This window comes from Nomascus leucogenys, unplaced genomic scaffold (assembly GCF_006542625.1).
Source record: "Nomascus leucogenys isolate Asia unplaced genomic scaffold, Asia_NLE_v1 Super-Scaffold_241, whole genome shotgun sequence".
In the NCBI taxonomy this organism is placed as follows: Eukaryota; Metazoa; Chordata; class Mammalia; order Primates; family Hylobatidae; genus Nomascus; species Nomascus leucogenys.
In genome coordinates this window covers 3,063,991-3,075,294 of record NW_022095767.1, presented here as the reverse complement: position 1 = coordinate 3,075,294, position 11,304 = coordinate 3,063,991, and the positions used below count along the sequence as shown (strand labels likewise).

Sequence of the window (11,304 nt, the reverse complement as noted above, 5' to 3'; positions counted from 1 at the left end):
TCCTCGGGGCTGGGGCTTCGTCCTCTCGCAGGCCCGGGCGGGGTCTCTGGCTCGCGCGCCGCTCCCTGCGCAGCCTCCGCCCCCTGCAGCCCCGCCCCCCGCGGCGGCCCCGCCCCCGTCGCCATGGGAACAGCCGCGGCGGCCCGGCTCGCGCGCTGCTTGCCTGCCTCGGTCTCCGCCGCTCCAGGGGCGGGTGGGGTGGGCTGAGCCGGAGCCCGGGCCGCCGCCGCCGCCGCCGGGGAGAGGCCGAACGCGGAGCCGGCGCGGGTCCCGGAGAGAGCGCGGCCGCCGGGCGGTCGGTCCCCGTCCGGGTCGAAGCTAGGGTGAGGGGCGCGCCGGGGCGGGGGCGGTGGGGGAGGGGGTCCCAGGCCGCCGAGAACAAAGGGAGCGGGGGGCAGGGGCCGCGGGGACCGTCCCCACGCCGCGCGCCCGGGCCGCGGCCGCGCGTTCGCACCTGTTGTGTGCGGCCCAGGCCGGGCGCGGCTCCGTTTCCCGGCTCTCAGCGCCCCTACCTGCGCGCACGGCCAGAGTTGGGTCCCCGCGTGGTGGTGGCGGCGATCCAGCGGGCCGGGCATGGGCGTAGCCCGGGGACCGAGGCGCGGGCGGGGGATGGGGTCGGGCACTGTAAGGGGGGCGGCGGCCGCGGCAGGAGGGGGCGAAGCGGAGGAGGCGCGAGAGGGAGGGCGCAGCCTCATCCCCGGCGCCCGGGGCGGGTCCCCTCCTCCGCAGGGCGCGCGGCGATGTGAGCCATGAGCGCGACGTGGACGCTGTCGCCGGAGCCCCTGCCGCCGTCGACGGGGCCCCCGGTGGGCGCGGGCCTGGACGCGGAGCAGCGCACGGTGTTCGCCTTCGTACTCTGCCTGCTCGTGGTGCTGGTGCTGTTGATGGTGCGCTGCGTGCGCATCCTGCTCGACCCCTACAGCCGCATGCCCGCCTCGTCCTGGACCGACCACAAGGAGGCGCTCGAGCGCGGGCAGTTCGACTACGCGTTGGTGTGAGGGGCGCGGCGCCCCCCAGCCGGCCCTGCGCGGTGTCTCCGAGGGTCGGCCCGGCGGGGGGCGCCGCGGGGCCAGGACTGCGCTCAGGATCCCACCCCGGAGCCCCCAGCCCGGGGGAGGGGGGGAGGGAGTTGGGAGAAATCCAGCCCCTCTCCCTCGAGACCCCTCCCATGTCCCTTCCTGGCCTGGCCGGAGCCCCACCTCGTGCCTTTATCCGCCTTGTCCCTTCCTCTCTGCGCATCTCACCCGCCCGGCTGGCCTCCCCCCGACTCTGAATCCCGGGTGGGAGGAGGACCCCCGCACCGCCCCCTCCCCAGCGTGTAAGTGGCTCTGCTATTGTGCGTCCCTGGAAGTGGGGACTCCCTTGTCCCTCCTCCCTCCCCTGTTGTCTGGCCGTCGTCAACCCCACCTTGACTGAGTGTTGAGCCCGTCCTTGGGCTCTGGCCCTGCGGGGCAGGCTCTCCCGGGCCCACGGGGCGGACGCTGCATACCAATTTGCCCTGCACCGCCTGTCCCGGAGACGGAGCCCGAAGGCCTGCCATGGCGGCTGTGTCGAGGATGCGTGGCGCCTGCCGTGGCGGGACAGCGTGGGCAGGCTCATTCCTGCCCCCAACCCGGGCCCCAGGACAGGTCAGCGCGCCCTGCCCCGGTGCCCACCGCTGCCCCCCATCCACCCTCCTGCCACTTGCCCCTGACCCCCCTGCCATGCCTCCCGCAGCCCTCCCATGCCGTTCCACTCCTCCCTGCCTCTGAGCCGAACATGATAATAAAAGCTATTATTGAGCGCTTACTGCATGCCAAGCAGCGTGCTGAGTTGGCACCTCCTGTTTATAGCCTATCTCCTCTTCGGGATCGTGAGAATGAGCCAGGCCCTGTTAGCATCCCTATTCTACAGGCCAGGAGACTGAGGGCCAGGCAGCTCCAGTGACTTACTTGCCCACAGTCACATGGCTAGAGTCTGGTAGGGCTGGAAGTGGAACCCAGGTCTGGCTTTTGCATGTTTTTAAAGCGTCCCAGGGCTGCAAAGACACCAAGATCACAAGCACCTTTCACCAGCTTTGGGGGGGCTGATGTGTAACCCCCAGCTGCCTCTCCTCCACACACAATTCTGTTGACCTGGGGAGGCGCTGGGGGTGGTGAGACTCAGCCCTGTGGGGAACTGGGAGGAGCACCCTCCCCCAGCCCGGGAGGGAGGCTCCGGGAGGGAGGCTCCGACGACCGTACCTGCAGCCTAAGCCTCCTCCCCCTGCCCACCACCATTGGCAGCGTTTGTGGGTCTGGTGCGGTGGGGCGGTGACCAGGGACGGAGTGGTCTGGCTGCGCTCCAAGGCCCTCCCAAGAGATGTGCACCCCAGGGGAGCCATGTGCAGTGTGTGGGGAGGAATGAGCGTTTCTATAAAAGGAAGGCTGGGTGAATGCACAGGCTCCGCGAACAGAGAATTTACCGACTTGGATTACTAGCTGGGCGTGGGACGCGGTGCCGTGGGAGGACATCTGCTTCCCTCCCTCGGTCCCGACCCTCAGTCCACACCCACAGGGCAGGTGAAACTGATGGAAGGGGCCCCAAGCTGGGGCCCAGCACCCCCAGGGATTTGAGGTCAGCCTTGACTCCAGCGCCCCTCCCTCCCCGCCTTCTAGGGATCCTTGAGGTCCCAAAGCCACCCCAGGGGACACACTCCACTCCCGCTAGCCTCCTGCCACTCGGGGCAGCCCACCCCTATCTTCCTCTAACCCTCCAGCCTGGGGCTCGACTCCTTCCACCGGGTCACCCCCACTCTCTGCTGCCTTCTGCCCTCCACCTGTGCGATGTGACTTTGCCCTACTCTGAGACCCAACCCTGACACCCGCCCCCAAGGTGCCCTGCCGGCTCTCCCCATCCATACTTGTCAGCTCCACGTCACCAAGGGGCTCCTCACCCCAGGCCTCATCAGACCAATCAGGTGGCAGCTCTCCTCCCTGGCACACACCCCCAGCCCTGTGACCCCCAAGCTCTGACACTTCAGGGCCCCCACTTCCATCTTTAAGTCACAGGCGAAACAGAAAAGAGAATGAGAACTTTATTCATGGTCACAGAATACCCCCGGGAAGGGGAAGGACCTCGCGGCAGGGAGTATCCACGACTGGTCAGTTGAAGAAGGTGAGGATGCTGGTCCCCAGGTACAGGAAGGGGGAACATGTGCGAGGGCCTTTACGGTGGGCAGTGCCAGCTATGGCCCCCAGCAGACAAGGCACACTGGGGCTTGGGGACTGGGGGAGGCCAGCTCTGTCCACCTGTCTTTGACATCAGGAGGCTTGTGAGTGGAGTCCTGCAACCCCCACCCAACCCCTGTACAACGGGGGTTCCATTTCTGAGACCCCCAAAGTATGGGGCATCTTAGAGGCCCGCCCCACAGCTGAGCGTCATCTCAAGGACCTTTCCCCCATGACGGGATCCTCAGAAAGAGCCAGGGCCAGCCAACGAGAACCGAGGGGCAGGGCAGGGGGCCTGGTGTGCCTCCTGCCCGCCATGCCCCTCACCTGGCAGGGGTGGCTGCCCGACCCAGAAGCTCCAGGGGCACCAGGAACGGGTTCAGGGGACAGATCCCAGCTGCTTGCCAAGGCGATTTCAGTTCGCTGTGCTCGGCCTTCTCGGTGGCTGGAGGGGTCTCCTCTGGTGCCTTGGAGCCAGCCCCATCCCCTTCAGCCGCAGGCCCCAGGCTCCCTCCAGCGGGAATGGGCTGGGGGGCTGTCAGGCGTAGGTACGTCTCTGTCATATGCTCAACCAGGGCTGTGCAGGGCAGGAGTGGCAACTCCTCTGGAAGTGACATGAGCAGGTCGAGGACCACAGCGGACTCTAGTGATGGATGGAGGGGAGGGATAAGCGGACACCCCTGCCTGCCGCCAGGGACCCCTGATCCCTCTGCCCCTGCCCCCTCCCTCACCCTTCTCACCAGCTGCTGAGAGCTCCGGGCTGCGGCCACTTCGGGAGACAGAGGACAAGTACTTGTAGATCTTCTCAAAGTCCACAGCGAAGTCTTCTTCAGTGGAGGGGCCAGCCGAGGACTCAGAAGGTTTCTCAGGGGCAGGGTCAGAAGTCTTGGGTGCGGAGCTAGATGCATCAGGGGCAGAGCTAGGTATCTCAGGGGCGGGGTCTTCCTGCCCTCCAGGGGCGCTCACGAGCAAAGGCTTTCCACGGGCCTGCGTGGGCTTGGGGGGCTTGGAGTGCAGGAGGGTGACCGGTTCCGTGGCCGCGATGGTGAGCACCTGGCAGGCAGAACAATCAGGGAGGAAGGGGAGCTGGGAAGTCTCACCATCTACACATTCCTCCATCCTCCCTGCCACCCTAAGATGCTCCTCAGAAGATGGCCCCAGAGCCAGGGACACTGAGGCTCGAAGTGTCCAGTGACTGATGGAGTCCACAAAGCTGGCAAGAGGAAGGGTCCAGGACCCAGGTTCACATGATTTGGCCCATGTGACCCTGTCCTCTGGGACACCCCGACCTGCCTGGGGCAATGGCGGTACCTGCGAGAAAGCCACTGCCAGGGCTTCTTCCAGTGGCCCTGTTATCTTCTCAGCCAGATCCGTCCAGACCTGAGTGAAGCCAGAGGTACAAGGTCAGCCCAGGGATCAGCCTGCAAGGGACCCCCAAGCCCTGCCCCTCCTGGGGATCCCCTAATCAGGTTATCCCCCGCAACTCCCACCTACCCACCAGGGACCTGCCCTGGACAGCCTCACCCTGTTCATCTACCTCACCTCTATGGGGGCTGGGGGCTGTGCCTCCCGGCGCCTTGGTCCCTGAAGGCCACCCGGATGCACCTTCTGAATGGCCTCCCGGGCTACGCGGCCCTTGAGCTGCTGGAGGAAGACCCGGATCTAGAAAGGAAAGAGGAGGCGGCCAAATGAGGCTTTTATGAGCTCAGGGCTGCAGCAGAGAAGCCAAAGCCCGATCCCTTACATGCTCTGGGCCCCGCTACTGCACCTTAGTCTCCTGCTGGCCCGGTGTTAGGAGTCCCAGTGACTGCCAAGGCCCCTACCCCACCCAGAATGTGACCAGCTACCTAAGGAAAGTGTAAGGCTCAGGCCAGTTCCGGCTCCTTCAGGAAGCTAGGGCCCAACCCTATGCTGACTACTACCCGGTTCAACTTCCTTCTTCGTCCTCTCTTCTTTATTCCCTCTCACTTCAAGCTCGTATCCTGTCCAACAGCATGCGTTGCTTTTCGCCTGGCCTCGGCTGCATCTTACTCCCAGTTCGTTCCGCCCGTTTAGCCCTCGCCCCACCCACGAGTTACCCCGAGGCTCGCCCGGCCCTTAAGTCTTGCTCTTATCCCGCCCACACCCCGCCCCCAGGCTCGTCCTGCCCCTCAAACTCACCCACCCTCTCCAACCCTCAGCAGCACGCACGCCCCGCCCCCAGCATCGCCCCGCCCCTCCGCTTCACATACCCCGCCCACGTCTAGCTCCCAAGCTCGCCCCGCCCCTAGGTCTTCTCTTCCTGTCCACGCCCCACCCCTCACCCCGCCCAGGCTCACCCACTAGCGCCCCGCCACTCAGCTCCACGCCACGCCCCCGCTCGCTTACATTCCTGGCCCCGCCCCGCTGGCTCCTGCCGCAGCCCCGCCCACTCTCCGCCCCACCCTAGCCCCGCCTCCAGCCTGGCTCCGGTCCCGAGAACCGCATCTCACCTCAGCCTCGCTCCGGCCCCGCAGCTCCCGGGCCAGCTCGGCGGCGTCCGGCTCCGGCTGGCCCTGCCGCGCCTGCAGGAGTCGCAATAGCTGCCGCTTCTCGCGAGCGCTCCAGGTCGCGGGACCGGTCACCTCGCCCAGATAGCGCGCCGGGGCCGCTCGCCGCCTGGGAGGTGGCTTCATGCCGGTCAGAAAAACGCAGGCGCTGTAAGGTCTCTTCTCCGATGGGCGGAGCTACGGGGGCCGCCGAGGTCCGAAAACACCGCGCGGAGGCGGACGCACGTGGGGGCGTGGCTTCGCGTTTGGAGGCCTGGGGACCCGCCCCAATGGAAGTGAAGGGGAGATCGGCACCGGAACTGGGGCGGGGCGAAGGAGACCCTCAGCCTGCACTTTATCTCATTCATGAAGTGGAGACGACACCTTGGACCCCATGCCCTCCCTCTGTTGCTGGACTAACTCATGAAGCTACTAATGTGTGCTCTGCTTCTCGCAGAGGGGTGGGTTCTGGCCGAAAGGTCAAGTCCGAAGATCCAGTCGTGGTCAAGAGCCTGGGCTCTGGGGTCAGACAGGCCTGGGACTTTGGGCAAGTGATTTAGCCTTGCCGAGCCTCAGTTTCCTCCTCTGTAGACTGGGGCTGATAGTCCCACTCTTGTCTGTGTAAGGTAGAGTGGAGCTCGGGCAGGAGGGATTTAAGGAGCTCTAGACTAGACTGACAATCTAAGAGGAGGGCGAAGTCCAGACCAGGAGGGAACTGGTGCAGAGGCAGAAGGTCGAGGCCGAGCGAGGGCAGGGTCCGGGCGGGGGTAGTGGAGAGCGGAGAAGGCCTGGCTTGAGAAAGATCGCAGGAGGCAGATGGGCAGGTGTCCGGGTAAGGAGAGGACGGAGGGGGAGGGTTTATTTTAAACTTACGCTTGTGGGGTTGGGTGCTGCTTTTTTTTTTTTTTAAGACAGATTTTTGCTCTTGTTGACCAGGCTGCAGTGCAATGGCGCGATCTCGGTTCACTGCAACCTCCGCCTCTTGGGTTCAAGCGATTCTCCTGCCTCAGCCTCCCAAGCAGCTGGGATTATAAGCAGGCGCCACTACGCCCTGCTAATTCTTTTTTTGTATTTTTTTAATAGGACGGGGTTTCACCATGTCGGCCAGGCTGGTCTGGAACTCCTGACCTCAAGTGATCCACCCACCTCGGCCTCCCAATGCGCTGACCGCGCCCGGCCGGGTGTCGCTTTCTGTTTGAGACAAAACGCCCTACAGTCTCCCATGGCCCGGGAGTGCACACGGGTATATGGGCATATGGGCCCCGTTCCCAGGCTCCACCCCTCTAAGTCAGGATTTCTCAGGAATACCCCCCAAGTCCTGCTCTCAGTTTTCTCCCCGAGCCTCCCCACCTATCCCCCACCCCGCACCTTGCGCGCTCACTGACTGCACCAGAACTTAGCCGGTCAGTCCAGAGGTTTATTTTGAGCACAGGTGGGAGGGACAGGGGGAGGAGAGAAGCGCAGGGGTCGTGGCCCCATCAGGTCCGAGGTCCAGGGAGGCGGGTCCGGTCCTGTTGGTCCTGGTCCCAAAGCGGTAGCTGGGTGTGTCTCCGGAGAACGTTGGGGGCGCATCATCCCTGGGAGGGGTGGCTGAGGCTCAGCGAGGGAGGGGACGCTACACGGGCCACCTCCCTTCCCAGCAGACCACTGGCCTCTTCCATCGGTCTGTATGCCGGGGTGAGTGGGAGCCAGGTCTGAATGCTGAGTTATCCTCGCCTAATGCCTCTCCTCACCTAATGCCTCTGGCTCGACCCAGAGCCCGCGCCTGCCGCGGGTGACCCACTGCCTGAGTTCGAATCCAAGCTCCACCCAGTATTGTGACTTTTGACAAGTTACCTAATTCAGAGAATGCCTCATCATTCTCGTCTCTAAAATGGGGATTATAATAGTGTCCGCCTGGAGGTTAAGGGGATTAAGTTAGTTCATAGGCATAAAACATTTACAACAGTGCCTGGAGGCCGGGCGCAGTGGCTCACGCCTGTAATCTCAGCACTTTGAGAGGCAGAAGCGGTAGGATCACCTGAGGTCGGGCGTGCGAGACCAGCCTGACCGACATGGAGAAACCCCGTCTCTACTAAAAATACAAAATTAGCCGGGTGTGGTGACGCATGCGCGTAATCCCAGCTACTCAGGAGGCTGAGGCAGGAGAATCGCTTGAACCCGGGAGGCAGAGGTTGCGGTGAGCCGAGATCGCGCCATTGCACTCCCGCCTGCGCAACAAGAGCGAAACTCCGTCTCAAAACAAAACAAAACACCACAGTGCCTGGCACGAACTAAGCGGTGTCAGATCTCCTTCCTCACCCAGCTCCCTCCACCTCCATACCTGCCTTCCTCACTGGGGCCTCCTGGGCTGGGGACCGCTGGGCGAGGCTCTCGCGGGCGGGCCAGGGGCCTGGAGAGCTGGAAGGGAGAGGCGAGCTGCAGAAGGGCTGCTGCTCGCCACGCCAGGCTAAGGGCGGCCCCTGGGGGCTGCTGCGGGCATCGCGGAGGCAGGCCTAGCTAGGGCTGATCAGGCCCGGCAGGCGAGATCGCGGCCGCCCCGGATCCCTACGCGCGGGATTAGACTAGGGGCCCGGCTTGGCGGAGGTCGGTACCTGAGTGCGCACAGACGAGGCCCAGCCCGGCGGCCAGCGCGGCGCCCAGCACGAAGGCTGCCAACACCAGCGCCACCACCGGCGCGGGTTCCAGGGCCGCGGGGGCCGGCGCGGGAGGCTCAGGGCGCACGGCGCGGCCGGGGACACTCTTGGGCGGCCCTGTGGGAAGTGCCACGCTGAGACTGGATCCAGCTCCCAGGCGTCCTTCCCACCCGCTGTGCCGCCCCACGGCCCCCTGCGGAGGAGGACTGCGTGCTCACTGGGGGGCGGCCGCGGCACGGTGACCACGATGGGCTGCGTCAGCGTGTGCAGGTGGGGGCCGTCGGCAGCCAGGCCCTCGGCGCTGCCACTGCCATTGCCGGCGCACGCCTCGTCCTGAGGCAGACACTGGGGGAGAGGAAGGTGGGGAAGAGACGGGGACATCAGGGCACCGGGATCGTGGCTCTGGTCCCCAGGGCCCCCAAGAGAGACCTGAGTCCAGCTCTCCGCCACAGCCAAGATGGGACCCCTGGAAATCCGGCCCCTTAGGGGTCCCTGAGCCCAGCCCCTACGCATACCAGTGGCTAGCCGCCCAGCCCCTAAGGACCCCAAATCCCAGCCCCACAAGATCGCATGGTCCGCGTCTCCCAGCACCTAGCATGTGAGGCCCAGCACCAGGTTCCCAGAAATGTGTCCTCTTAGTGGCCTTCTGCATCCAACCCCCAGCCCTGAAGGATTCCAGAGCTGTCCATGGGGGAACCCAGTGTCCACACTGTCCCCGGAGAAACTGTCGGCAGAGATGGGCTCCTGCGCCCCACCTCCCCCAACCCCCAGATCCTCAGACCCCGAGAGTATCCTCTTTCCACTGCCAGAGTCGCTCGTGCCCAGCCCCCGAAGGGCCCCGGCGCCCGGATTCCAGGCTCTGCGCCCGCGCACCCGCGATGGCGGCGGCGGCGGCGTTAGAGGCGCAGGCGCCCGGCGGACTCCCCGGAGGCGGCGGCGGCAGCGGCTCAGCTGGCAGTGCAGGAACTGCACCGAGGCGTTGAAGACCGGGCGCAGGCGGAAGCTGAAACGCGCGGGGCGGGTGGCACCCGGGCTCGGTGGCGGCGGTGGCGGGAAGGCGACAGAGGTGTCGGCGGGGCAGCCCTCGCGCAGCAGAGCCAGGGCGGGCCCCGGGGCCGGCCGTGAGGACGGCGTCACTGAGCAGCGGTGCAGGGCCAGGCCCCAGCGCGGGGAGGGACGGGCCAAGGCCGCCTGGGGGACGGAGGCGCCATCAGGGATCGCCCGTCCCCACCGGCCCCCATCCGCCCCTGGTGTCCCGGGGGTCCCCACCTGCACGAACACGCGGCTGTCGGCCGGGACCTCGAGCGGCCCCGCGCGGCGCGGAAAGACGTCCTCTGTGTCGGACAGCTTCAGACTGAAGAGGGGTCTGCGCAGCCAGGGGCCGGGCGCCGCGGGGAACGGGGGAGCTGGCGGGGCTGGGAAGGGCGGCCCAGAGGAGAGAAAACGCGCGCTGCCCTTTAGGCCTCCAGGAAAAGTGACCCGACCACCTCGCCCCCGCCGCCGCCTTTGGAAAAGGGATGCGGTTGCGGCGGCTGATTCACCCATGATGGGCTCCGCGCCACGTTCCCCCCTGACGGTGATGTGCCCCCTGGCGACCCCTGGGAGCCGCACAGCCCAGCAGCTGAGCCGGTTGCAGAGCCATGCGCCCCTAGAGAAGCCTCCGAAGCTGGCGAAGGCCTCCCTGGGGCGGAAGAGAAGCGGTGAGGAGCACCCGATGGTGGGGTCCGGCTGGGTGAAGTCAGAGCTCCCCCACCTTCCCCAGGGCTGCTCTTGGGGACGCAGCAGGACCGGCGGCTCCCCTTTCTAAGGGGAGATAGGTGCCGTCACCAACGAGGAAGGGAAGTGAAGAGGATACCCTCCCTAGAGGCTCTCCTGGGCACAGCCAAAGCCCAGCCAGGCCACCAAAATCTGAGACGCTTCCACTTGTCCAGGCTGAGGCAGCCCCTCTCCGTGCCCCTAAACACACGCTGATGTCTGCCTTCAGGAGGTGCTGAGCAGAGTCCTGGTAAAACGGACAATCTCCAAATACGAAAGATTGTCTGCACATCCGTTTTTCTTGTTTTCTGAGACAGGGTCTCCCTCTGTCGCCCAGGCTGGAGTGCAGTGGTGCGAATACAGCTCACTGCAGCCTCCACCTCCTGGGTTCCAGCCATCCTCCTGCTTCAGCCTCTCGAGTAGCTATGACCACAGCCACTCGCCACCACAGCCATACGGGGTCTATGTTGCCCAGGCTAGTCTGGAACTCCTGGCCTCAAGCGATCCTCTCACCTCAGCCTAAGTGCTGGGATTACAGGCATGAGCCCCCTTGTCCATCCCCACACCACACCCACTTCTGAAGAGCGCCTGGGTAGACTGGCCCCTTCCCACAACTCTGGCCCTCTCCGTGGCTGCAGGGAGCTTTGCCAAAGTGGGGATGTGAGCCATCCTTGGGATGGGGGACAGAGACCCCACCCCACTCCCCTGCCCTGTCCCCACACCCGTGAGGAGGACCACCAAAGGTCTAGTTGAAAAAGAGTGACATCGGCAGGGCGCGATGGCTCACACCTGTAATCCCAGCACTTTGGGAGGTTTGAGGCGGGCGGATTGCCTGAGGTCAGGAGTTCGAGACCAGCCTGGCCAACATGGGGAAACACTGTCTCTACTAAAAATACAATTAGCCAGGCGTGGTGGTGCACACCTGTAGTCCCAGCTACTCAGAAGGCTGAGGCAGGAGAATCGCTTGAACTGGGGAGGCGGAGGTTGCGGTGAGCCGAGATTGCACCACTGCACTCCACCCTGCGTGGCAGAGCAAGACTCCATCTCAAAAAAAATAAAGTGGGTGACATAGGGATAGAAGCATGACAGACCCATCACCTCCCTGTCCATACATACCAGGTGGCCCGCTGGGCAAGGTGGTGATCCCTGGGAGCAGGGCCAGCAGCAGCACGGTGCCCAGCATGCTGGACCAGCTGAGGTCGGAGTGTTCGGGGCCAG

General features: G+C 65.2%; 3 protein-coding genes across 7 annotated transcripts; 1 reads left to right on the top strand and 2 right to left on the bottom strand.

The window, feature by feature from the left end:
* Positions 1 to 111: 111 nt before the first annotated feature.
* Positions 112 to 1,811, top strand: CTXN1 (cortexin 1). The gene is made up of 2 exons (XM_030807826.1): positions 112 to 323; positions 730 to 1,811. The coding sequence occupies exon 2, from the start codon at positions 750 to 752 to the stop codon at positions 996 to 998; it is 249 nt and encodes an 82-aa protein (XP_030663686.1). The 5' UTR covers positions 112 to 323; positions 730 to 749; the 3' UTR covers positions 999 to 1,811.
* Positions 1,812 to 3,031: 1,220 nt separating this feature from the next.
* SNAPC2 (small nuclear RNA activating complex polypeptide 2) lies at positions 3,032 to 6,640 on the bottom strand. The gene is made up of 5 exons (XM_003281071.2): positions 5,660 to 6,640; positions 4,731 to 4,850; positions 4,500 to 4,568; positions 3,929 to 4,241; positions 3,032 to 3,831 (listed from the first exon to the last, which is right to left on the bottom strand). The coding sequence occupies exons 1-5, from the start codon at positions 5,840 to 5,842 to the stop codon at positions 3,512 to 3,514; spliced, it is 1,005 nt and encodes a 334-aa protein (XP_003281119.1). The 5' UTR covers positions 5,843 to 6,640; the 3' UTR covers positions 3,032 to 3,511.
* Positions 6,641 to 7,091: 451 nt separating this feature from the next.
* TGFBR3L (transforming growth factor beta receptor 3 like) lies at positions 7,092 to 10,924 on the bottom strand. 5 transcript variants are annotated; one of them, XM_030807822.1, is made up of 6 exons: positions 9,601 to 10,924; positions 9,205 to 9,522; positions 8,550 to 8,676; positions 8,290 to 8,448; positions 8,023 to 8,095; positions 7,183 to 7,360 (listed from the first exon to the last, which is right to left on the bottom strand). In XM_030807822.1, exons 1-5 carry the CDS (start codon positions 9,874 to 9,876, stop codon positions 8,028 to 8,030), a joined length of 948 nt encoding a protein of 315 aa, XP_030663682.1. In that variant the 5' UTR covers positions 9,877 to 10,924; the 3' UTR covers positions 7,183 to 7,360; positions 8,023 to 8,027. The 5 variants fall into 5 exon arrangements, with proteins under 5 accessions (XP_030663679.1, XP_030663682.1, XP_030663680.1 ...); XM_030807820.1 differs by having other exon boundaries at positions 8,019 to 8,095; positions 9,601 to 10,922; XM_030807821.1 differs by having other exon boundaries at positions 7,187 to 7,272; positions 8,019 to 8,095.
* Between the last annotated feature and the right edge of the window lie 380 nt (positions 10,925 to 11,304).

What these genes read in the sequence shown, in the direction of transcription:
- SNAPC2 (XM_003281071.2), bottom strand. Translation starts at nt 5,842, where the DNA reads ATGAAGCCACCTCCCAGGCGGCGAGCGGCCCCGGCGCGCTATCTGGGC. An exon ending in AGCCCCCAGCCCCCATAGAG is followed by an intron (nt 4,569 to 4,730) that starts GTGAGGTAGATG and finishes GGCTTCACTCAG; the next exon opens with GTCTGGACGGATCTGGCTGA. An exon ending in CCCGGAGCTCTCAGCAGCTG is followed by an intron (nt 3,832 to 3,928) that starts GTGAGAAGGGTG and finishes ATCCATCACTAG; the next exon opens with AGTCCGCTGTGGTCCTCGAC.
- TGFBR3L (XM_030807819.1), bottom strand. Translation starts at nt 9,876, where the DNA reads ATGGGTGAATCAGCCGCCGCAACCGCATCCCTTTTCCAAAGGCGGCGG. An exon ending in CGCCGCCGCCGCCATCGCGG is followed by an intron (nt 8,677 to 9,204) that starts GTGCGCGGGCGC and finishes CCTCTCCCCCAG; the next exon opens with TGTCTGCCTCAGGACGAGGC. An exon ending in CCTCGTCTGTGCGCACTCAG is followed by an intron (nt 7,273 to 8,289) that starts GTACCGACCTCC and finishes CACCCCTCCCAG; the next exon opens with GGATGATGCGCCCCCAACGT.
- CTXN1 (XM_030807826.1), top strand. Translation starts at nt 750, where the DNA reads ATGAGCGCGACGTGGACGCTGTCGCCGGAGCCCCTGCCGCCGTCGACG.